Source organism: Callospermophilus lateralis, chromosome 1 (genome assembly GCF_048772815.1).
Source record: "Callospermophilus lateralis isolate mCalLat2 chromosome 1, mCalLat2.hap1, whole genome shotgun sequence".
Classification (NCBI taxonomy): Eukaryota; Metazoa; Chordata; class Mammalia; order Rodentia; family Sciuridae; genus Callospermophilus; species Callospermophilus lateralis.
In genome coordinates, this window is record NC_135305.1 from 140,828,099 (window position 1) to 140,855,400 (window position 27,302).

The window sequence follows — 27,302 nt, forward strand, 5'->3', positions numbered from 1 at the left end:
ATCACTGCAAATTTATATATTGAAGCCCTAACGTCTAGAACCTCAGAATGCAACTGCATTTGCAGACAGGGTAAGTGAGTTAGTTAAAGAAGTAATAAAGTTAGGATAAGACTGTTACAGTGGGCCCTAAACCAGTATGTCTGATGTCCTTGAAGAAGGTATTTAGACACAGGCAAAAGGACGGCCGCATGGGAACATAGTGAAAAATCAGTTATCTGCAAGCTAAGGAGAGAGACTCCAGAAAACCAAACCTGCCAACACCTTGATCTTCAGATTTCAGAATTGTAAGAAAATAAATTTCTGGTCTAGGCACAGTGATACACACCTGTAATACCAGCAGCTTGGGAGGCTGAGGCAGGAAGACTGCAAGTTCAAGACCAGTCTCAGCAACTTAGTTAGGCCCTAAGCAACTCAGAGAGGACCTGTCTCTAATAAAATATAATAAAAGGGCTGGGGATGTGGCTTAGTTATTAAACATCCCTGGGTTGAATCCCCAATACCAAAGAAAATAAATTTCTGTTGTGTAAGCAAATCAGTCTATGGTACTTTGTTATGGTGGCCCTAGCAGACTAACACAGATGTACAAACCCATATTAGGGTCCCTGTTCCAGGGAGGCAATAACTGAATCCTGAGGTCAGGTGATAATGGTCAGAAAGGAATCACATATGCAAAACCTATGGAATCTCTCCCAATACAATTCTAAAGGTTAAAAATGGGAAAAGACACAAATAATCAATAGAGTATTTAATTTACTGTTTCTTTTTTACCATAAAAGCTGGAGTACTAAATGTAGTGATGACTCCAGGGTAAAAGACCAAAAGTTCAGTGTTGCTCCACCACCAAATCTGCATCAAAGGCCTAGTACAAAATGGGTCCCCAGTAAACATTCATTGAGTAAATTAATGCATGGCCTTTGGCAAGATACTTAAACTTGGCTTAAGTATAGCTTTCTCGTCTCTAAAAATGAAGATAATAACAGTCTTTCCTTCATAGGGCTGCAGTTAAGGATAAAATGAACTAATGCCTATAAAAAGTAAGGACTGAAATATTCCATCTTGTTAATCATACCACAGCACTATTAAAATGAACCGGTGGGGTGTCATCTGTGATGAAAGAAACAACCTGCAGAAGGTCAAATCGAATAAATGAGGGGAAACAGTAATCCTGGGCTAGGAAAGTCCAACACACACAACAGTGGAAAATAGCCTAAGTGATGTCATGATGACAGAAGAGGTTCTGGGGTAATTTTTGCCAACTTACTTTTATAAACTTTACTACAATCATATGATCTTATGGAAGCCTTGAAGTTTTTTGTTTTCTGAGTATAAAAAGCAAAATATAATAGCATTCTTCCTTAAACTGTAGAATGAATAAATTTATCAATTCTAGCAAATCTAAAAACAGCTGCCATTTAATTTGAATGATCAATCTAGGTACCAATCAATAAAGGCTTACATCACAGAATAATGGACAATAAGTCTATCACACCACAACACATAAAAGAATCTTTTAATTTTTTTTAGTGATAGATGGATATAATACCTTTATTTTATTTATTTATTTATTTTTATGTGGTGCTGAGGATCAAACCCAGTGCCTCACATGTGCCAGGCAAGAGCTCTACCACTGTGTCACAACCCCAGCCCCAGGAGTCTTGCTTTTGTTTATTAATTTTTTAAAAAGGAATCTGAATCTGTCCTATCAGGGCTCTAGGTCTAATGCCATTTACAGTGAATAGAGAGGACAAAGGGTAATACTCAAGGACATCATGAGAATGTTCTGATATCAAAAATTTGATATTAGGAAATACTGCAGGTCAAAGGTCAGTTTCTATAAAAATTAAACTGCAAAAAAAGGAGGGGTTAACCTATAGATTTAAAAAAGTAGACTTAAGACACACATCAGCCAATTACTGTATATGGCCCTTAAGTGAATCCTGTCACGAATAAAAACAGTTTTAAAAAAATTTTAGAGATGAAAATCTAGCATTCACTAATTTATGATTTAAAGAATAATTAATAATTATTTTAAGAAATGATAATGGTATTGTGATTATGTTTTTAAAAGAATCTTTATCTTTCAAAAATAATTAAATATTCATGGATGAAATTATATCATGTCTGGAAATAACTTCAAATTTTATTATTAAGAATTAGGAATGTAGTGCTTGCTTAGCATAAGCAAGGCGCTGAGTTTAATCCCCATCACTAAAAATAAATAAATAAAATAAGTGGGAAGGATGGTTATTAAGGACCTAAGAATGGTTATGAATTGATAAAGATAATGAGTACAACATGTCTACTTTTGCTTATGTTTGAAATTTTTCTCTTTTCTTTTTAATTGTTTCGTAATTAGATGGAATGCCCCAAACAATAATGCACACTATGCCTATTCAAACAAAAGGCAATCAATATCTCAAACTGGAGGGAAAGGGGACATACTGGGGAATGATACTAGCCAAGTTATATTGTTATGCTGGATGTATGTATGAATATGTAACAACAAATCCCACCATTATGTACAACTATAATATACCAATAAAAAAAAAATGGGAAAAAAAATCCAGACTGAATGCCATACCTGTGCTAATCTTGGACTTGTTCTCCACGGTGGTCATGGCAGGGGCAGATGCTGAAGGTGCTGCAGATGGGCAGGTACTTTTCTTTCCTTTAACACCATTAGTCACTGTTACCCCTCCAGCCATTCCAGCTAAAAGGTCATCACTACTCTTAGTCTAGATGCAACAGAAAATAAAAACTAGATGAAGCAAGATTAAATATTTCAAGATTAAACAAAGTTCTTTACTTTTATACTGATTTTAAGAGCTATATAAAGACGTTCATTCATTTTGTAAGCAGTAGCCCATACTGATTTCTAAACAATCATACAGTTTTATTTTAAGACACTAAAATCATAACATGTAATCAAAGATTTTATGGATGCCTGCTGTGCACCCATATATACCAGATTCAGTGAGGGCTGGGAAGAAGTAAAGACATCATCCTTGTTACTGTCATCTGGGACATGACTCATAAAGAGGAATCTTCTCAGTGAAACCACATGGGCATCTCAAGACAGTTCTATACTGCCACAGAAAGTGCCACCTTGAAATTTCTAGGGATCATTGAGAGGCAAATAATCTTCACCACTCTAAAGTGACTCACTGAAAATAATATCTAAAAGAAATTATTCCTAAATTTATCTTTCTTATGTAGTTCTCTAAGAATCAAACTTATATCAAAATTAAAAGAAAAACATTGAAGGGGCTGAGCTATGGCTCAGTGGTAGAGCACTCGCCTTGCATGCGTGAAGCATTGGGTTCGAGCCTCAACACCACATAAAAATAAATAAAATAATGTATCCATCTACAATGAAAAAAATATTTTAAAAAAAAAACATTGAAAGGACATCCTCTGTTTAAGCCTGGGTAATATATTAATTAAAATTAGAAACTTCATTGTTAAAGCAAGGATTAGCCCGTCTCAATGATTACACCCCTTGAGAAAGAACATTTGTGACATTTCTTCATCTTTTATAAAGATGACTAAAAAAAAACACTATGAATAATGGAACAGGCTTTAAAATTTTTATTTTAAAAAAATAGTGAAGAAATTTGTTTTTATTTCTCCTATAAATGAAAGAGAACACAGGAGTTAAAAAGCTGTAGAATAAAGAAAACCTACTTTTTTTCCTTTATCAAGACAGGGTCTCACTATGTTGCACAGGTGGGCCTACATTCATGAGCCTTCTGCCTCAGCCTCCCAAGGATCTGGGATTATATGCCATTGCACCTGGCTAGAAAAACTACATTTAATAAAACTACATTTAAATAAAGTACTGGAAAACTTTTCCTCTTTAAGGTGAAGGTACAAGTTGGCCAAGTAATTTATACTGTCTTAATCTATACACAGCCATGCTCTCTTAGTTAGATAATGATAAGTTCATTTCTACAAATTAAAGTGGTTCACAAGTAACTAATTTCTAAAGACTCTTTCAGTTCTAAATGTCAGTGATTCCATATGGAAATTTTGGTTTTCAGCACTCACTTATGGAAATTATAATACAGTATCATTAATTTGGTCAAAATATCTTATTTAAAAAGAGGCAGAGGGGTTGGTAGAGTAACTCAGTGGTATAGCACTTTCCTAGAATGCTCAAGGGCCTGGGTTGATTCCAGGCTGGGTGCAGTGGTACATGCCTGTAATCCCAGCAGCTCAGTCCATTAAGAAACTAATTTACAAAAAAAATAAAATAAAATAAGGCAGAAAAGGCATCAATGTCTTCAAAAAATTAAATAGAATTAAATTGTGGGAATTTAGGGTTGTCACATTATGAAAAATCTAGAACATCTAGAATAAAAAGGAAAGAAGACATTGCATTGTTTATTCTACAAGACTTGTTTCTGCTAAAGAAAACTGGCCATCAACTAATATGCCAAAAAATTCAAATGGAGTCCCCTTTCTTATCAATACACCTTCATCCATTAGCCAGTATATGAATTCAACATAAATCATTTTCTGTTGTTGTTAATTAAATTTATCTTTCAACTAATTTTTCTTCTTCCTTAAGTTAAATTTTCCTTTTGTAATAATTAATCTGAAAACACTCTACATAATCATGTGGAAAAATGGCTTAATCGTCACACTTCTCTGGTTACAATTTGGCTTTGGGCAATGGCAAGGTTAAACATACCGTGGGGCACCAAATCACAAACTCTAATAGTAATTCAGATCTCATAGAACTGGCAAAAGTAAACCAGTGAAACAAGGTAAAGAGCCAAGGGAGGGGACATAGTACTTGCCTAACATGTGTGAGTTCAATTCTAGTACCACACATATACATACACTTAAGAAACTAATTTACAAAAAAAAAAAGAAACTAATTTACAGCCAGGGGTGCGGCTGCAATGGATCTGTGGATTGCAAGTTCTACGTCAGCCTCAGCAACTCAGAGAGAGCCTGTCTTAAAAATTAAAAAGGAATAGGGACATAGCTCAGTGGTAAAGTGTCCCTGAATTTAATCCCAAGTACAAAAAAAAAGAAAAAAAGAATGAAACATTATTTACAGCCAAAGAAGCAGTGCAGAAAACATGGGTTTTCCAGTAAATGGTGCTAGACCTAGTGCATATTTTTTAAAAAGGTCTATTTCATACCATATCAAAAATAAAGTCCACGGGCTGGGGATGTGGCTCATACGGTAGCGCGCTCGCCTGGCATGCGTGCGGCCCAGGTTCGATCCTCAGCACCACATACCAACAAAGATGTTGTGTCCGCCGAGAACTAAAAAATAAATAATAAAATTCTCTCTCTCTCTCTCTCTCTCTCTCTCTCTCTCTCTCTCTCTCTCAAAAATAAATAAATAAATAAATAAATAAATAAATAAAGTCCAAGATCTTCTACATGACTCAAAATCCTAAATTACAAATAACTGATCAATATGAACACATAAAAATTAAAAATCTTAAAACAAATTTTTAATTTAAAAAAGTTTTAAAACTCTTGGCATGTCAAAAAAGAAACCATAAAATAAAAAATAAAAAAAAATTAAATAAAACAAAAACTGGGGATTAAGGTATCATTTGTCATCTATCAGATTGGCAAAATGAAAAGTATAAAAACACACTCTTTTGGGAATAAAGTAGAAAAAAAGGTACACTTTTAAACTGCAGGTGGGAACCACCTTGATGTAAAAACTACACATGCATACACATTTTGCCTAGTAATCGCACATACAGAGTTTTAAGCTGAAGTTATACCTCAATAATACAAAATATATATTTTGTATTATTCACTATAGTTATTCATTATAGTGTTGTTTCTGGTTGCAAAAGACTGGTATACTTTACGAGCCTATATACAGTAAAGTGCATGTAGTATACTTTAGTGACCAAAATGAAGTACTAAACAGCTAGAGAAAAAGAGTAGAATTAGCTGGGTGCAGTGGCACATGCCTGTAATCCCAGCAGCTTAGGAAGCTAAGACAGGAGAATTGAGAGTTCAAAGCCAGCCTCAGCAAAAGCAAGGCACTAAGCAACTCAGGAAGACCTGAAAGGAAAATAAAAAGAGAAACAGAAAAAAGAGAAACAGAGACAAGATGCAGAGGCCAGAAAAGAAGTGGCTCCTTGTCCAAGGGGCCGTATTTATTTATACCAATAGGTTACATTAGGTCATTAATACAACAACTACATTATTGTTTCAATTACATTCCACAGTTACAATATGTAATGTCAGGAGTTTGTGCAGCTCTCAAGAAAGTCCATTGTCTAAAGTTACTGTTAGATGGGCAGATCCAGAAGCACCAGAGCTTGGTGAAACATTGTAGTTATCTAGCAAGCAAGTTCCTTTACTCCTAGGAGCTATGTGCCTCCAATTGAGGTTGAATGAGGCTCTAGCACAGAGGCTTCTCAAGCAGGGCATTGCCATACCAGTTAGATATTGCACATATATTTGGTTATTTTACTAGATCCTAGGAGAGACTGCAGGGCATTCTAAGGGTGGGAAACAGAGCCCCTGTTGCCCGGGTGGGAAACAGAGCCCCTGTTGCCCGCCTCCCCAGGAATTTGCTCACCAGGGGACTGCTTCCCTGTACATTTCCACAGTCAGAATCCCTACAGAGATCCTATCTCTAAATAAAATACAAAATAGGGCTGGGGATGTGGCTCAGTGGTGGAGTGCCCCTGAGTACAATCCCTGGTACCAAAAAAAAAAAAAAAAAAAGGAAGATTGCTGAAGTTGGTATAGAGACTTTTCTAGAATAAATTAAGTGAAAATAAGCGAATTACAAAAAAACTAAATAAGTATGTATCTGTGTATTTATGTAAAAAATAACACTGGAAGGATAAATGGAAACCAAACTGTTTACCTCCAGAGAGCAGGAACAGAGCAAGATAAAATGGAGAGTGGCACACCCCTACAATCCCAGAGGCTCAGGAGAATTGCCAGTTCAAAGCCAGCGTCAGCAATCGCAAGGTGCTAAGCAACTCAGTGAGACCCTGTCTCTAAATAAAATACAAAATTGGACTGGGGATGTGGCTCAGTGGCCGAGTGCCCCTGAGTTCAGTCCCCAATACCAAAAAAAGAGAAGGAATGGAGGAAGAAAGAGGCACTTGTCTGAATATGTCTTCCCATGTAGTTCTGAAACTATGTTAGTGCTTCATTTACTCAAAATAAATCAATTAAAGTAACATTGGCAGAGGGCTAAAACAGAATATGGGAGAAACAAGTAGCACTAACTATATTTCAAATTAATTACAGAACCCAAGAATCTTCTGAATACAGCATTGTTTTTAAAATATTTTTTTTTTAGTTATACATGGGCATGATATCTTTATTCTATTTTTTTGTGGTGCTGAGGATCGAACCCAGTGCCTCACATATGTGAGGTAAGTGCTCTACCACTGAGCCACAACCCCAGCCCATGAACACAGCATTTTGATCATGAATCTTCAAACTCTCAAGCCAAAATCTAAAAAGTGTAAATGAATTTTTTAAAACCACTGAGCTATGGGGCTGGGGATGTGGCTCAAGCGGTAGCACGCTCGCCTGGCATGCGTGCGGCCTGGGTTCGATCCTCAACACCACATACAAACAAAGATGTGTCTGCTGAAAATTAAAAAATAAATATTAAAAAAAAATTCTCTCCCCCCCCTTAAAAAAAATTAAAATAAAATAAAACCACTGAGCTACATCCCCAGCCCTTTTTATTCTTTTATTTTGAGACACAGTCTTACTAAATTGCTGAGGCTGGTCTTGAATTTGTAATACTCCTACCTAAGCCTCTCAAGTACCTGGGATTATAGGTATGTGCCACGGCATCAGGCATGGATAAATGAATACTGAACTTTAGTTGATAGAATCAGTTTTTTCACAGTATGGAACAGCAGTTCCAAAATTATTTTCTATACATTCTAGGATTAAGAATTTAAGTATGTATATTGTAGATAACAGAAAAGGCTATTATGACTCAAGTCCTTGGAAGTGGAAGTATCAGTATGAACTAATACATTTTAAAAGAGAAACACAAAAATTAGTGTGTGTGTGTGTGTGTGTGTGTGTGTGTGTGTGTGTTCGTTTCCCAAAAGCAATGAGCACATCTAACTTTCAGATCTTGGTTTTTATGTTCTATCTCCCACTAAAAGGAACAAGGCCTCTTTTAAGAAATGGTTGATTCTAAGCCTGGGACTGGGAAAATACAAAACTTTCTGTGCAAGAAACTTGAGAAAGGGTTCAAAGAATAATAGGAACATGTCAAAAGGATGCTTGAACCAACATGAAGCCACTCCCACTGGATAAGTCAGGGACAATGTGAGCATCAAAATAATTATGTTAACAACAATTTATAACTGAGTCCACCATGAATTCTCACTAATACAAATTAACACAAAAGTACGGGGTGGCTGGGGGGTAAACTCCTCCTTAAAATGGAAAACCAACTACTTAATGTTTAAGGAATAATGGAGTTAGAAAATTATGATTTGGCAAAAATCATAGAAATAATTGATTCTGTAAAGAATTATCCCAAAATGCTAAAAATAGGGTAAAAGCATAGTGAAAAAGAAAATACACAGTCTCAAAACAAAACATAGTAGTTCAACAGGTGAGAAACCTACACTATACTATCTATCTTAACCAATGCAAGCAAATATTCCCAATAATGGAACAGACCAAAGCTACCTGCTCTCAGAAATGCTACACCAAGGACACCTCACTTCTGTGGTATTTCAGGCAAAAACTTGATTAAAAGGAAATAGTGACACACCCAACTGAGAGGCAGTCTGCCAAAGAGCTAGTCTGTACTCTTTAAAAATTCCTGAACTGAGGAACCATTTCAAACTCCTAAATATAATACATGATTTTGAACTGGATCCTGGACCAAAAAAAAAAATTTTTTTTTCCTTTTTCCAATAATGAATGATAGCAGAATTGATGAAATTTAATACATTAGATTCTAGCATTTTATCGATGTTAATTTCCTGATTTTATAATTAACTATAGCTACATAAAACAATGTCCTTGTTTTTTATTTAGCAGTAAAGAACCATCAGGTCTACTATTTACACTCAGTTTTTAAAAAACATAAATTGTGTGTGTGTGTACATGTATGTATATGTATGTAGAGGAAAACATGTAATCATGATAAAAGATTAACATGTAGGGAATCTTGGTAAAGGATATTACTGGAGAACCAGGTATGGTGGTACATGACTAGATTGCCAGCTACTAGAGAAGGAACAGGAGGATGGCCTAAGCCTGGAAATTTTAGGTCAGCCTGGGAAACAAGATGAAACCCTATCTCTTTAAAAAAACAAAAGAAAAGAAAAAGAAAAAGCTACTGTCACTTTGCAATGATTCATTAAGCTCAATACCTATGCTTTGTAAACTTTGTACGTAAGCTATGAAGCAACAAAAAAGTAAAAACAGCTCTGTACTTTCCAGTTTGTATTTTTCACTAAGTTACTGGTAGATTTGCTGGGTTTTTTCCCTTATTTCTTTGAGTTTTGCTACAAGATTCTGTAAAGACATGTGCATTCCTATACATAAACATTCCCCATCAGCAACAGTCCAAAACCATGAAATTGATGAAGGAACATTTTTAGCCTACTTTTTAATAATAGATGCAAATTCCAAATCATTTGTTAAAAATATTTCAGATAAAAATAATGAAATACTACAATCGAAAAACACATACTTCTCAAGGTCAAGACTTAAGTTTCTCAGTCTACATCTTAAGCTCAAATTTAGTTTTCATCGAGCTTTACCTTTCAAATTTAAGAGATGGATTGTTCAGATGGTTAACAATGAGCCACACCTTTAGCCCTAATAACTTTTATACTACAGATTATGATCATAAAAAAATAAATCACAAATAGTCATTGAAAGTTACCAATGACTTAGATTGTGACTGAAGCTTTTTAATTCACATTTATCAATTTTTAGGAAAAAATATTCTCCAGAATAAAGAAAAAGTTTATTACTTCTATAAGCACTAACCATCAACTCCTGACTAGTATACAAAAACCCTGAAAGGTACAGAGGTTTGGAGACTACCTCAACATGGAAAAGAATCCTCTCTACTGCTATGACAAAGAATTAAACCAGATATCACAGCTCCTGAAAAGAGTGAGTACAACCTGCCCAAAACTCAACATGAACAGCAGCAGTACTTCATTTTATACTTACAAAAGCCTTAATCATTAGTGAGGTCTTCTGGATCAAGTGTCCTTTCTCCTCTCAACTAGTTCTAGCTTCAAACAACATTTGAAATAAAACAAGTGGAAAAATGCATATTGTAAGAAAGCGATTGTGAGAATATTGAGCAGTGACAGATACATAAGTTTGGGTGTCTACACATGAATAGACGAGTGTGTGTACAAGGTGTCTAAATAATTAAAAGCTAAACATTGGTTAATCATCAATATTCCATCATAGTTACAGGAATTCATGCTGTGAGTGGCAGCATGTGCCAAGAAAAGATGAAATAAGAAAACTCAGAAAAATAAAATAACACTCAAATATGAAAAGTCTCGGGCTGGGGATGTGGCTCAAGTGGTAGCGCGCTCGCCTGGCATGCGTGCGGCCCGGGTTCGATCCTCAGCACCACATACAAAAACAAAGATGTTGTGTCCGCCAAGTACTAAAAAAAAAATAAATGTTAAAAAATTCTCTCTCTCTCTCTCTCCCTCTCTTTCTCACTCTTTCTTTAAAAAAAAAAAAAAAAAAAATATGAAAAGTCTCAAAGCACCCTGTCCTTTTTTTGTAGTGCTAGGTAATCAATCCTGGGACTTCAAACATGCTCAATTAGCACTCTAGAACTGATCTACACCTACAGGCCCTCAAAGCCCATGAATGTTTTCAATTTTTCTGTTCATTTTCATAATTTTCTTCTTTCCTTCTGTCTCTTCTTACTTCAATTTCTAATCAATGACTTCCTCCACCCTCTTTTTAAGATGAAAATAATTGCTCCAATCCCTGGCAAAGTGTTTCGAAATAATTTTACTTCTCACCTGACCTTTCCCACTAACTACACCACACACGCACACATACATACACATACACACACACACACACATACATACACATACACACACACACACACACACAAACACACACATACACACACACCCTTACTTACACAAACCTGCCAAAGTAGCAGAGCCAAAGGTATGAACAGCAGGCATGTACTGGCAAGAGCAGGTATACATTCTGCTTTATAATGGAAACATACTCACTGTTTAAGACCAAACTACCAGCAATTCCAGATCCACACCTCAGAAGAGGTACCATGCCTGCTCAGTGCACAGTCCATAGTAAATCTTCAAAGACACTGCTTGCCACAGATGAAGAGGCCACAGAAGGAAGGCAGCAATGCACATCCAATGACAACATTTCAACCTGTTCTTCTAGTCACATAAATAACAGGTCACTCAGTCACACAGGTACTCCACTCTGAAGATAGCCCCAGTAACTGAGTAACTAGTTACATCAGAAATGCCACATATCTTACAAAAAAGAGTGGTGGCACTGCTACCAAGGAAATACTTCTGGATGTTGATTCAGCTAACAGAAATAGGGCAAAGATCTATTCCTGGTACCATCCTTCAGGCCATAGGACAACTACTAGCAATTCATCAGAACTACAGCAAGAAGAAAATCAGAGGGCTTCTTTAAACCTATAGAATTAGTCTGGGTTCATTTGCAACAATCTTTCTTTTTTTTCTTTTTAAGGCAGCAAAATACAATAGAAACTAGTATGGCAGTATGTATAAACGTGGATGTGTAACCAATGTGAATCTGCAATCTGTATGTCTGGTAAAAATGGAAGTTCATAACCCACTTGAATCAAATGTATGAAATATGATATGTCAAGAGCATTGTAATGTTTTGAACAACCAATAATAAGAAAAGGGGGGGGGCTGGGGATAAGCTCACAGATAGCATGTTCCCAGTACAAAAAAAAAAAAAGAAAAAGAATTTTTTTTTTACCTTTATTCTATTTATTTATTTTTATGTGGTGCTGAGGATCGAACTCAGGGCCCTCACACTTGCTAGGCAAGTGTTCTCCCACTGAACTACAGTCTCAGCCCAGATGCAACAATCTTGGAACAGAAAAACCAGCATTTCCTGCTAGATCTTTCAACACATATAAGGAAGTTCCTCATGAGCTATTCCTCTGAGGTGCTTCTTAAAATAATTAATTCATAATCTATCCAGTCTCTGACCAAACAAAAGACTTTTAAATGGATCATGTTTCTGGTCATACTTGGTTTTTTTCCCTATCAGACTAGCACAAACCCCCTTCTGGCTTTCTGCATACAGGCAAAATTTCTACCCAAAACTCAACAACCCTAAAACAAAAAAATGAAGAACAGAACAAATTAACTTTTGAGATAGCTAGAATACTGTGATTTCTGTGCATAATGTCAAAGACTGGACCAGCAAGTAAGTGTCATGGAGCAAGCTTATCCCTTGGATGGCCCAAATAACATCGACACTAAGAACACCCCATGGGAAAACTCCTCAATCCTGGACTAGAGAAAAGTTCCTAGATCTAACCAATAAAAATGCTACTGCCTGGGATGTGTAGCTCAGTGCTAGAGTGCTTGCCTAATATGCACAAGGCCCTGGGTTCAATCCCTAGCACCGCAAGGGGTGAGGGGGAGCTCTACTAAGCATTGCCTTGTGCCAAGCTCTGGGCCATCCACATTCTACATTCCCTCATTTAATGATGACCACAGTCCTATGAAACAGGTACTAAGCCCAGGTCTGTTGTTCCCAACATCCATGGTCTAATTACTATGCTATACGGAAAAAAAAGAAAAATTATTCTGGTTTCTAAGGAGTTTAAAGGAAACTAATTATGCTCTTACTAAATTAAAATCCCCAATTTTAACCAGGATTAATACTAGATCAGATGGAAATACCAGAGAAAAAGAACATTTTATGCTGTGTAAAGGGGCTTAGAACTCCTGTCTAGGGATCACGGGAATGCTATAACCAGTTATGCTTTAAGATTTGGTTTACACATTCTATTCACAAAACCTTCCCAGGCAAGAAACAATATCTTCCTACTTGAAATTATTACTACTGCCCTAGGACATATGAATTTTCCACTCATTTCAGTTATTCATATTTGTACCTTACCTCCATCCTTTACTTCACAAGCTCCCTGAAGGCTGACTTTACTCCCAGCTCACACAAGCACAACACCCTGCACAAGGCACCCTCAATTATTATTTATTTTTTAGTTGTCAATGGACATACACTTATTTATTTATTTGTTTGTTTACTTATTTATTTATTTTTAGTTGTAGTTGGGCCCAATACCTTTATTTATTTTTTTTTTATGTGGTGCTGAGGATCAAACCCAGGGCCTAGCACATGCTTACTAAGAGTAAGAGTGCTTACTCTAATGCTGAGCCACAACCCCAGCCATATTTTATTTATTTATATCCGATGCTGAGAATTGAACCCAGTGCCTAGCACAAGCTAGGCAAGTGCTCTACCACGGAGCCACAACCCCAGCCCTGACCCTCAATTATTTGTTTCACACTATTATTTAGATCATTCATAAAACCGAAACACCAATTAAGGCCAGCTACTATAAGCTCTCTTCAAAGGCTGTGTGTTCTGAGTGCCAGGAAAGGACAACTCCTAAATAACGTGCATTTAATAAATCCAAGGTCATATTAAAATATATCCCTCCTAAAATCCATGAGAATACCTTTGACAGTGATGCTGCTGTTCCAGATTTTACAAGTTTGCCTCCTGTAGATGCTGAAGAGCTGTTTTCAGTCTTAATTTTTTCTACTGTTTGTGTTTTACTTGTTCCAGACAGTTTAGGCACTGAGCCAACACTCCTGCTTGCTTTCTTCATTCTGGGATGCCTCTCCGTGATGCATTTACAATCAAATCTGCAGAAAGAAATGGCATAATGGCATTACACTGAGAAAACTGGAAGAGAGCTCTTTAAGTTTTTGTTTTTAAAGAAATTTACCTTAGTGAAGCTAGCCAATCCCTAAAAAACAAATACCAAATGTCTTCTTTGATATAATGAGAGCAACTAAGAATAGAGCAGGGAGGAAGAGCAGGAAGAAAAGATTAACATTAAATAGAGACATGAGGTGGGAGGGAAAGGGAGAGAAAAGGGGAATTGCATGGACCCTCATTGTTATACTAAATTACATATAAGAGGTTGTGAGTGGAATGGGAAAATAAATAAGGTGAGAAATGAATTACAGTAGATGGGGTAGAAAGAGAAGATGGGAGGGGAGGGGAGGGGGGATAGTAGAGGATAGGAAAGGTAGCAGAATACAACAGTTACTAGTATGGCATTATGTAAAAATGTGGATGTGTAACCCATGTGATTCTGTAATCTGTATTTGGGGTAAAAATGGGAGTTCATAACTCACTTGAAGCTAATGTATGCTAATGTATGAAATATGATATGTCAAGAGCTTTGTAAGGTTTTGAACAACCAATAAAAAAAAAAAAAAGAAAGGGGCTGGGGATGTGGCTCAAGCGGTAGCGTGCTCGCCTGGCATGCGTGCGGCCCGGGTTCGATCCTCAGCACCACATGCAAACAAAGATGTTGTGCCTACCGAAAAACTAAAAAATAAATATTAAAAAAAAAAAAGAAAGAAAGAAATTTACCATGTGATAAGTAAGATTGTAAATTTTGAAAAATTCTTAGATTTGCTTATCAGAATGAGTCCTATTTTCAAGGCTTCCTCCATGAATATTACTTTTTGTTGTTGTTGCTGTTGTTGTTGTTGTTTTGGTATTGGGGATTGAACCCAGGGTACTTTACCACTGAGCTATATCCCTGGCCCTTTTCTATTTTTTAATTTTGAGTTAGGGTTTCACTAAGTTGCTAACGCTGGCCTTGAACTTGGAATCGTCCTGCATCTGCCTTACAAGTAATTGGAATTATAGGCATGCACCACCATGCCTGGCTTGACTACTACTAATTTTAAATTATTTTGTGGATTCTAGTTCATTCAGTAAAAAGAATATCCTATTACATGCAGTGCCAGTGTACAAATTGTCTTCAGCATTTAACAAAGCAATAATCATCCTTTTAAAATTTTTTTTTAGTTGATGAACCTTTATTTTATTCATTTATTTATATGAATTGCTGAGATTGGAACCCAGTGTCTTACCCATATGAGGCAAGTGCTCTACCACTTAGCCACAATCCCAGCCTAGCAATAATCATCTTGACATTGGGAATTAGCCATTCGGTGGGAGTGATCATACTTTTCAAATTATCCAGCAAAATCCTAATTTCAGATATTTGTTGTGATATTCCCATATCAGCCAGCAGAATATCCCAGAAATCCCAACATTCAGAATCTAAATATATTCTCCAGCATACCTTTTTTATTAAGAGACAGCACAGAAATTCTTTATCAAAGCATTAGCCTCAATTATTGGTTCAGGAAATAAGGCCATTTTACTTATCTGTATGGCATATGATAACAATTCTTCCACATAAATGGTGTATAATTGATCACAGCTAAGAGGACTTGGAATAACACAGGGAGCACACGAAACTGAAGCCAAATTTAAGTCCTTAAATATACATTTGTTAACTGAGCTAGAAGAACAGTCTGTATAATAACATCACATTATGAAAGATACCTTGCCTGGATCATTTTAGACAGGATAATATAATTAACAAAATGAAAGACTATTTTGAACATGAGGTGATTTTATATACCATGATGACTCTAAGAAACCATATTGAGCACAAAAAGAGGTTGGCCTGTTTTATGAACACTCAAGCAGAGCAACATTTTGGAAAAGAAAAGGCTCATTTCAAAAGTCTTACTGAATGTTTTACCTATACTGTGCTCCAATGCTCCAGGTTTACCTGGCTTGACATGACACAACACAACTGGGACGGTGGCCAGAACGGAAAGACAGGGTCAAGGAGCCTCTGTTCAATTCTTGACATAAGGCTTTGGAGCAAAAAGAATACATCAAAACACAGCAAAGCCTTAGAGACTCTTCTTTAGCTCTTCTCCAACTGCCCAGGCAAGCACTCTACCACTGAGCCACAACCCCAGCCTCACAACTTACCCACTCTTTGATATTTTTTTAAGTATTTTTTTAGTTGCAGTTGGATACAATACTTTTATTTTATTTATTTATTTTTATGTGGTGCTGAGGATTGAACCCAGTGCCTCACACATGCTAGGCAAACACTCTACTGCTGAGCCACAACCCCAGTCCAATGTATCCACTCTTAACCAACTCTTTTGCTCTCTCTCTCCTTTCCCATCTGAATAATCTGCCCAGAGTAAGGGCAGTCTACATCTATGTCCTACAGGTTCCCAGGCAACACTAAAAATTAATGGCTAAAATAGATTCAAGGAGTTTCCCACAAGAGGTATAATGCAGTTATATTGATCCCTGCCAACCAACAATTTGTGTTTTTCTTATCCATAAAATAAAATTACATAGACTAGATCTACTCACTAACTCAAGGTACTGTAGAAAAGTCAAATCAAGTGGGGTTATGGCTCAGTGGTAGCACGCTTGCCTTGCATGCATGATGCACTGGGTTCGATTCTCATCACCACATAAAAATAAATAAAAAATAAAGGTCCATTGACAACTAAAAAATATTTTTAAAAAAGAAAGTTAAATCAAGTTCTAAAAACTTTTCCTTCAACTACCCACATTTAAGCTTCTCCTACATCTTTCTTTGCCTTATATATGGTTCTTAGAAATTTCCTTCTTTCCTCCAAATTCCATGCTGCATTCCTTTCTACTACACCTGTCAAATTCTCTACCATTCTGTGACTACTCTTTCAGCCCTGTAAAACTGACATTTTCTAGACCAACATTATCTAACAGAACTCACTGCGATAATGATAATATTTTAAGTATCTAACTGTACTAATAGGGTAGCCACCAGGGGATACTTAATGGCAACTAAGCATTCTAAAAAGTGGCTAGTGTAACTGAGGGATTGAATTTTAAATTTTTCTTAATTTAAATTTAAAGTTGCATGCAGCTGGTGGCTACCACACTGAACAATACAACAGACTGCCTTTCCTGCTGCTGTCACTGTCCCAAAATTAAAACTTAACTACCACTTCACACTCACCAGAATGGCTATAATCAAAAAGATAAACACTAACAAATTTTAGAAAGTACATACAAGTAACTAGAATCCCTATACACTGCTGGTGGGAATGAGAATGGCATTTCGTCAAATGGCAGCTACCGTATGACCTCAACAACTCTACTCCTAGATGTACACCATGAAAAATGAAAATATTTGTCCACTCAAAAACTTATACACACACACTAAAAAACACTTATGCACAAATTATCATAGGGACATTATTTATCATAGCTCCAAAATGGAAACAACCCATACAGTCTCCCCTGAATTCTCCCAAATAAACTACAATAGAACTCCTTGTTAACATTTAAATTAGGGGCTGGGGATGTGGCTCAAGCAGTAGCGAGCTCGCCTGGCATGCGTGTGGCCCGGGTTCGATCCTCAGCACCACATACAAACAAAGATGTTGTGTCCGCCAAAAAACAAAAAAAATAAATAAATATATTTTTTAAAAAACACTTAAATTATTTTTTAATTATTGGCATATATTTGTTACTTAATTAGACACATTTATTTACATGCTTTCTGCATTCTAATAACTTTGCTTTAATTCCAAGTGTCCATCAACTTATAAATAAGCAAAACAAAGTATATCCACCCAATGGCCACAAACAAAATGTTCCATCTAATTCCCATTCCATGCCAATTGAATATTATTAGGCAATAAAAAGGAATGAAGTACAAATACATGTTACAACACGGATGAATCTTGAAAACATACTAGACAAAAGCCAGATGTAAGGGATCACATATTTTATAATTCAATTTATATCAATTATTTAGAATAGGCAAACACATACAATTAAAAGTAGATTAACAACTGCCAGGGGTTAGGGGTAGGGAAACAGAAACTGACTGCTAATGAATATAAGATTTCTTTTGGGGGATGACACAAAGACCTAAAATTAGATTGTGGCAATAGTTATATAACTCTGTGAATAAACTAAAAAACAATTAAAATTTTACACTTTAAACAAGTGAACTGTTGACAAATGAATTATATCTTAATAAAGCTGTAATTAAGAAGAAAACTAATAAATAACACTGAACAAGGATTTCTGGAAAACAAATCCCAACACTATAAAACACTCTATGAGGAGGACTATGGTTTTGCAAGATCTTAGATGAAACAAAAAGCACAGTAGAAAAGTCAAAGATACTGAAATATAGACTATTCTAGGAGGCTGACAGCTTGAGGTATTTTAGACCAGTGGTATTCACCTGCATCAGACTCAAAATCCCCCTTCTTTAATAACTATATAATGTCAGGTGGTGCATGCCAGCAACTATAATCCCAGCAACTTGGGAGAATCACAAGTTCAAGGCCAGACTCAGTAACTCAATGAGACCTTGTCTCAAAATAAAAAGGACTGGGGGTATAGCTTAGTGCCAAAGCACCCCTAGGTTCATTCCCTAGTACCATGATCAATCAATCAAGCAATAAAAAAATCATGTAAAACACACCTTTACTATCCTGACAAAATTCAGAGACAACCTATTAAATACATATTTTTAAATATATCTATAGAATACAGAAACTAAAAATAAAATTTATAACAAATATTTTTTTTTTGTGTGTGTATACCAGGAATTTAACCTAGAGGTGCTGAACCACTGAACAACCACCCTAGCCCACTCTTTATTCTTTTTATTTTGAGACAGGGTCTTGCTAAGCTGCTTAGGGTCTCACTAAATTGCTGAGTCTGGCTTTGAATTTTCGATCCTCTTGCCTCATCCTCCCAAATCATATGAATTTCAATAAGTAGATTTTCAGAGAGGGCTATATACTAAGAATAAAAGAGTCAGAAATCTATAGCTCTAAACTCAATCATTGTGAATTTGGCAGCTATAAATAATCTTGATTTGGGCATGTGGTAGTAGTAACTCAGATACCACACTATCATCACGAATGCCGTCAATACTTTTCTAAAAAGATGACCCACTCTAGTGTGATGATTGTTATGTCAATTAGACTAAGCCAAAGGATGCCCAGCCATTTGGTCAAACACTATTCTGGGTATGTCTGTGAATGTATCATTGGATGAAATTAATACTTTAATGGGTTGACGGGATAAAACAGATTAACCTCCCTAATGTGGGGTTAGAGGACCCAATCAACCAGAGACCAGCATAGCACCAAAAGGCTGAATAAGGTTCTGTCAGCTTTCAGATTAAAATTTATACCATTAGGTCCCCTGGTTCTTAGGTCTGGGAACACAAACTAGAACACCACCATCAATTCTCCTAGGTCTCTAGTTTTGTCAACTGCAGATCTTGGGACTTTCTTTATTCTCTGTCATGACATGAGCCAATTCCTTAAAACAAACATCATATACACACACACACACACACACACACACATACATACATATACACACATACATACATACACACACACACTTTTTGTTTATTTTCTTAACTAGGGATTAAACACAGGGCCTTGTACTTCCTAGACAAGTACTCTACCACTGAGCTGCTACATCCCCAGTCCACTTTTTAAATTTTATTTTGAGACAGGATCTTGCTAAGTTGCCCAGGCTGACCTTGAACTTGTGATCTTCCTGCCTCAGTCTCCCAAGTAGCTGGGATTACAGGGATCCATTTCCTATTGGTTCTGTTTCTCGGGAGAACCCCGACTTATTTGATAAATATACAAACAAAACAAAGGAATTTCCCCTCTATGTCTGTAGTAATTAATTCCATTCCCTAAAAATCTCATTAATATAAAAATGTATTTTTTAAAAAAATGCTTTATGTAAAATAGAGTTAGAATTTAGGCTTAGTCATTAGCAGGTTTTTTTTTCTGTCTATATAAATTATTTAGCAAGATATTATAAAGCAGTAGAGAGCACAAGGAAATCTCCTTTTTGCAGAATTATCATTATATTGAGACTAGAATTCTATGCTCCTTACCTATTAAATGCTCAACAACATCCATCAACCATTAAGACAACCGAAAATGCTATCCCAAATGTCCAAAATGACCCCTATTAAGAGCAAGGATTCACAAAACAGATTAATGAGTATAAACTAGGTCCCCCACTCTGCACGGTGGTGCACGCCTGTAATCTCCATGGCTCGGGAGGCTGAGGCAGGAGGATTGCAAGTTCAAAGCCAACCTAAGCAAAAGCAAAGTGCTAATCAACTCGGTGAGACCACGTCTCTAAATAAAATACAAAATAGGGCTGGAGATGTGACTCAGTGGCTGAGTGTCCCTGAGTCCAATCCCCGGTACCCCCCAAAAAAGAAAAGGGTCTTGCAAGACCCTTACCTAGAGCCCTCTGGGTATATGAGAGATTTCAGAGTGGAAACAAAGGACCAGAACAGTTCACAGCACTTCTAGTGCCTAAACACTGAAAACAGGAGTATGGTAAAAGTTACTATTCCCCTTCCCCAACCTTCCTGAAGGGTGCCGTCAACCACCATCAACCACCTCCAGTTTATAGCCAAATCACAGTCTGAAAGGAATAAAAAGCAGTTTTCCTCACAAAAACACTGTGAATCCTGTTTCCATGTCCTAGAAATAATCTCACTCTATGATAATCCATCAAATATGTCACATGTAATTGTCAAATAATTTTTTTAAAAAAACTTAAAAACAGATGCAGTGTTCTCAAAATTAGAAAGAAAGCCATAGGTTTTCTAGGGCCATCCTCAAGCCTCTTCCAAGCAGAGGATAGCAGGTACCCTGTCCCGTGCAGTACCTAGTACAGGTTACTGAATTCTCACAATAGCCCATTCTTGTGGGAATGTATAAATGAAGAAATTGAGCATCAGGTAAGAAGCTCTCCTAGGTCAATTATTCAGAAGTGACAGTAGACTAAATCCAAACCCCAGTCCCTCTCTGCTGCTTCATAAGGCCTCAATTGTACCCATACAAGAGCACTTCCTTAGGAATATGCAACCTTTGATCTCAATGACTATTAGACAAGATATAAAAAAAACTCTAACAACACTAAAACTATACTGCTCAATCTGCTTCATCTAGATTTATCCACTTACTCTATGGGTTAGTACTGGATTCATTTTGGGGAAAAAGAAATGAAACCTGAGCCTCGTGCCTGTTAAACACTACTCTTTCACTGATTTACAGCCCAGTCCATTACTGATATTCTTTTTTAAAAAACATCTTTATTTTTTTATTTTTTATTTATTTTTATTTATTTATTTTGTTGTTTTGCAGTTGGACACAACACCTCCATTCCATTCATTTATTTTTATGTGGTGCTGAGGATCGAACCCAGGGCCCTGCGTATGCTAGGTGAGCACTCTACCGCTGAGCCACAATCCCAGCCCCAAAATATCTTTATTTTATTTATTTATTTCTATGTGGTGCTGAGGATCAAACCCAGTGCCTCATGCATACAAGGAAAGTGCTCTACCACTGAGCTACAACCCCAGCAGAATTATTGGTATTCTTAATCAAAATTTTTCAATTGGAAATACTGATTGCCATATGTTTTGTTTTGTTTTATTTGGATACTCGAGATTGAACCCAAGGGTGCTCAACCATTGAGCCACATATCCCCATCCCTTTTTTATTTTATTTTTTTTTATTTTGAGACAGATCTCACTAAGATCTAACTAAGTTAGGGTCTCGATAAGGCTGGCTTTGAACTTGTGTCCTCCTGTCTGAGCCTCCCTAGCCATTGGGATCACAGGCATACGCCACTGTGCCTGGCCTATTACCATGTTATTTAATATAAAATCTTTCTTTTATAGAGCAAACAATTTATTGTCAGGTCTAAACCAGTATGTATGAAGTTATAGCTATAAATGTAAATTTCTTAGCTAAAACCATATTAATTTATGGATACTACTTTTTTATTTACAATACCATGTTAGGCATGGGTGGAGACACAAACTGCTTGCAATATAGAAATAAACCCTATATTTTAGAAGGTTGCAGTCTGGGTGGCCAAACACTCACCAGGATATCTTAGTGCTCACCAGCAATTCAGGACAGGATTTACAGCTCCAGGAGCCCTGCCTAACCCTAATGACACATCTGAAGCCACACAGGAAGTTCCAGAGTTTCCTTTCCATCTACCAAGAGATACTATGATTAAAACCTACTGGGGAAACAAAACAGGGCCTTCTCTTGCCTTACAAATATGTTAGTAAAATACATCTTAAAAATCAAACCACAAGGCTGGGGTTGTAGCTCAGTGGTGGAGCACTAGCCTAGCATGTGTGAGGCACTGAGGTTCAATCCTCAGCATCACATAAAAAATATAAATAAATAAATACAATAAAAGTATTGTGTCCATCTACAACTAAAAAAAGTTTAAAAAAAAAACAAAAAACACAGGGGCTGGGGATGTGGCTCAAGCGGTAGCGCGCTCGCCTGGCACGCTTGCGGCCCGGGTTCGATCCTCAGCACCACATACAAACAAAGATGTTGTGTCCGCCGAGAACTAAAAAATAAAAATTTTTTAAAAAATTCTCTCTCTCTCTCTCTTCTCTCTCTCTTAAAAAAAAAAAACAGACTTCTTATATATAAAAATGTCTTATAGGATACCCACATGCAATGTCAGTGACAAAAAAAAAAAAAAAATCAGTTAAAAGCATTTACTGTTAGAGAAACCTGACTAGTAAAAAAAAATTAGAAGTCATTACTAATATTCAACACTTATTTTGTGCTAAGGCAAATCCAACCCAATTCTTTTCTTTTTAAAAAAAAAAATTTTAATTGTAGTTGGACACAATACCTTTATTTTATTTATTTTTATGTGGTGCTGAGGATTAAACCCAGTGCCTCGCGCACGTTAGGCAAGCGCTTTACCACTGAGCCACAATCCTAGCCCCCCAACCCAATTCTTATTTATTTTTTTGTAATTTTTGCAACATTAAGCTTAAACTCATGGGTGCTCTACCAACAGCTATATCCCCAGTCCTTTTTATTGTTTGAGACAGGGTCTTGCTGCTTCAGTCTCCCAGGTTGCTGGAATTATAATGAATGTGCCACTGCACCCAGTCCCAAACATCAATTCTATGGGAAATGTCAGAAAGAAAATAAACATATGGGCATACAAAGTTGACTAGAACACAACAGCTGCCTCTCAATACTCATGGGGGATTGGTCGAGGGCCCTACTGTCAACAACAACATCTATAGATGCTCAAATCCCTTACCTATAAAGAAGTAGTATTGCTTGGCAGCCTGAGGCAGGAGAATGCAAGTTTGAGGCCAGTCTCAGCAACTTAGTGAGGTCCTAAGTAACTTAGTGAGACCTTGTCTTAAAACAAAAAATAAAAAATGCTGGGAATGTAGATCAGGGATAAATTGCCTCTGGGTTCAATCCCCACTACAAAAAAAAAAAGTAGTAGTATTTGCAAAGAACCCACATACATTCTCCCCTGTATTTTAAATCATGTCTAGATTATTTACAATACCAAATCCAGTGTAAATGCTATGTAAATAGTTATTATACTATATTGTTTAGAAACCAATGACAAGAAAAAAACCAGTACATGTTCAGTACAGATGCAATTTTTGAAGGAGGGGAATATTTTCAATCTGAGGTTGTAGAACCCACAGATACAAAGTGGGGGAAGTGCCTCCTTTAAGGAGCTTACGGTCTAGAATAAAAAAATCGAACATGTAAATAAATACTGAACAGGTCCCCATCTTTTATAATTCTATTAATGCCCCCCCCCCAAAAAAAGACAAGGGAAATATATGTAGAGGGTATAATGTCCAGAGAAAGATCTAGTCCCTAGTTCTGCCTTTGGAGGAATAGGAATATAAGTACACATCACAAGTGTGTGAGAAAGCATGGGTTCAACTAAAGAACTCTAAGGACTTGGATATGGCTAGAATACAGATACATCAAAACAAAGGACCAATGGACAAGGGCCTAGAGGGCCATTCAGATCCTGGACTTTACCTAACACAGGACAGTGGGCCACAAAGGGATTAAAGGTAGGGTGGTCAGATCTGTAGTTCCTAAAGATTAACCTGGGGTTGCTATGGCAGATAAATTGAAGGGGCATAGAATGGAAAATGATGAGGTAAAAGGAAATGAAAATAAGTGCCTCCTTTCCCATAACATTCCTTTTCTGCCTCAATCTAAGCTCTACACTCAAAAGTACCATTCTTGCTTCACAGCTCTCCCAGCATCAAAGACTGTCATGGTGCTTCCCTAAGTGGGATCTTCTCCCTATTCAGTATTACAAATTCCATAGCCACTCTTCCTGGTTCCCTGCACCATCTGTGTGTATCAGCAACACAGCAGGCAGGCACTTTGGAGCGGGGCACAGGTACTAGACAGATCTGGTCTGGGAAACTCAAGTATAGCTTGACTATTAGTTCCCTCAATCCAGACACTGGGGTCTCTTATTAGTCTTAAAAAAAAACAAACACACACACACACACACACACACACACACACAAAAGTCTACTTTTCAAGACACTATCAGAGGTTCACACTGAGTTCATAGTAACCTAATACTTTGAAGTCTTTGTCCAAAAAACTGTTGCTAAGCTGCTTTCATTTTCCCCCCTAACTTTTTATTATGAAACTTTTAAAACATAGAAATGTTAGGGAAAAAAACTGCACAGCAGGGCTGTGGTTGTGGCTCAGTGGTAGAGAGTGCTTGCCTAGCATGCATGAGGACCTGGGCTCAATCCTCAACACCACATTAAAAAATAAATAAATAAATAAATAAATAAAGATATTATATCCACCTAAAACTAAAAAATACACATCAAAAAAAAAACAAAAAAAACTGGAGACTGGAGTTGTGGCTCAGCAGTGGAACGCTTGCCTAGCATGTGCTAAGCCCTGGGTTCGATCCTCAGCACCACATAAAAATAAATAAATAAAAATAAATGTATTGTGTTCAACAACAACTAAAAAAATAAGTATTAAAAAAAACTTTTAAAAAATGCACAGCAAACAACATTCCACTTTTCTTTTTATAGATGTGCAATTTGTATTCTGAAAAAACTGATGCTTTTATCTGTTAATATTTCATATGGTCAGATTCAGCTCAAAGTTCCAAACTTTGGGAGACTTTCATACTTACTTGAAATCTATAAGCCTCCCTCCTAACAAGTGCTGACTTCAAACCACTCAGTATCCTCTTCTAAAATAAAAAGGAAGTAGAAGAGCTGGGGATGTGGCTCAAGCGGTAGCGCGCTCGTCTGGCATGCGGCCCGGGTTCGATCCTCAGCATCACATACAAACAAGATGTTGTGTCCGCCGAAAACTAAAAAATAAATATTAAAAATTCTCTCTCTCTCTCTCTCTCTCTCTCTAAAAAAAAAAAAAAAAAAAAAAAAAAGGAAATAGAAGATTCTACTTCTGTATCTATACCCCAGAGCAAGTTACTTAACCTTTCTGAAATCTCAGTTTCCTCATACAGAAAATGGAGGCTGGTAACACTACATGCCTTACAAGGATGCTGAGAGGATTAAATGGAATAATGAACCTATTAGTGGGGTGGCAGCCCACAGTAAAGACAAGATAAATGTGAGCTATCATAATTTATAGAACACAGTGCATGCCCCGAGTATGACTAATGCCTTAGTAAAATAAAAACAGCAACTCAAAAGACACTTTGTCAGAGAAACCCTTTACAAGGAATGACTAAAAGATTATTTTACTTGCTGCTTTCATTAAATTACATACCATGGCACATAGATGTCAACAAACACTAGTTTCTAGTTCTTTCCCACTGAAAATTACATATCAAGAAATACCAAAAATATATGGTAGGGAGTCCACAAGAATGATAATCAAGAGACCCAGGTCTGGAACCATCTAACCTTGAGCAAATCACCCTGACTCTAAGAGTCTTGTTTATAAAATGAGGAGGATGAACTGAAAATTAACCTACCTTCCTTCCTTCCTTCCTTTTTTTTTTTTTTTTTTTTTTTTTTTGTTGTTGTTGTTGATGTTGTTGAACTGGGGATTTAACCCAGGGGCGCTATACCACTAGCCTAAATCCCAAACTCTTTTTATTTTTTATTCGAGACCAGTCTCACTGAACTGTTTAGGGTCATGCTAAATTGGTGAGGCTGGCCTCCAGAGCCTTTGGAACTACAGGCATGCACCACTGGGTCTAGCAGATTAGTATCTTTCAGAATCCCCAAAATTCTATTTCATGATTTGTACCTTCAGAACCAGGGACTAAAACATTTCAAAGGAAGACACTGCTTATTAGTTGTGGCTTTTTTGTGCCTATCAATATTTTAGTGGACGCTAAAAATACACAAAGGGTTTTGACCTAAGCAATCTAAGTATATTTATCTCTTATTTCACAAATTCTATATTTAAAATATAGGGATATCATTAAAATTGTAAATCAAGAACAGATTCCAAACTGGGCCTGGTGGTGGGAATCATAGGGGGGAGAAGGGTATGTGCCTATAATCCCAGCTCATGGAGAAACCGAAGCAGGGGGACTGCGAGTTCAAGGCCAGCCTGTGTAACTTAGACTCTGTCTCAAAATAAAAAATAAAATGGGCTAGGTATGTAGCTCAGTGGCAAAGTACATCTAAATTCAATTCCCAGTACAACACACAAATAAATAAATAAATAAATAAATAAATAAATAAATAAATAAGGCAGGGGACAGAGAAAGAACAGATTTAAACACAAAGGAAAATAAATTAGTCAAGGGGAAACTGTAACTCCTGAAAGGAAGTACAGGGGAGAGTAACACAATGTTAAAGAAATCAAAACCAACAACCAGTCTCATAAAATCACGTCCTACCAAAAAAAATTTTTTTAAAGAAATCCAGTAAACATGTTTTAATTAAAAAAATCATTATGCAATGGACTGATCCTAAATTGAATTCTTCAATATACACAGGTTTTTAATCTTTCTTATCATGAATTATAGCTCACATTCAGAAAGTGCATTTAAGGTACATATTTTAAAGATAGACTTTGAATGGGATTCCAATTAGAAGTCAAGGACTAACACTCAGAGGAAAATCTGACCCTTGTCATGTCAAAAAACTGCACATGTACAAGTAGGCATGTATTCAAGGTGCCTGAAACAGACAGGAATAAGAAAAGCAAAGATAAGATTACTTCAGGCATGTGGTTCTCTGCTTAGTCTGAATCCATAGGCAAAGTCCAATACTCAAAAAACTTCAATGTTTATTAAAATACATAATTTTAAAATATGGATTTGTCTTATTTTTAAAATTTTTA

General features: G+C 36.5%; 1 protein-coding gene across 4 annotated transcripts in view; it reads right to left on the reverse strand.

Moving 5' to 3' along the window:
• Positions 1–27,302, reverse strand: part of Specc1l (sperm antigen with calponin homology and coiled-coil domains 1 like) — a 141,197-nt gene that overhangs the window by 93,041 nt on the left and 20,854 nt on the right. For 2 of the 4 annotated variants that reach the window (XM_076867707.1, XM_076867794.1), the window contains exons 2-3: positions 13,721–13,910; positions 2,582–2,735 (exon numbers count right to left, since the gene is read on the reverse strand). In XM_076867707.1, coding sequence (XP_076723822.1) covers positions 2,582–2,735; positions 13,721–13,873 — 307 coding nt within the window. In that variant the 5' untranslated portion in view covers positions 13,874–13,910. Of the gene's footprint in view, positions 1–2,581; positions 2,736–5,153; positions 5,281–13,720; positions 13,911–27,302 lie in introns of those variants that run through there. The other 2 variants (XM_076867882.1, XM_076867969.1) reach the window with 2 other exon arrangements.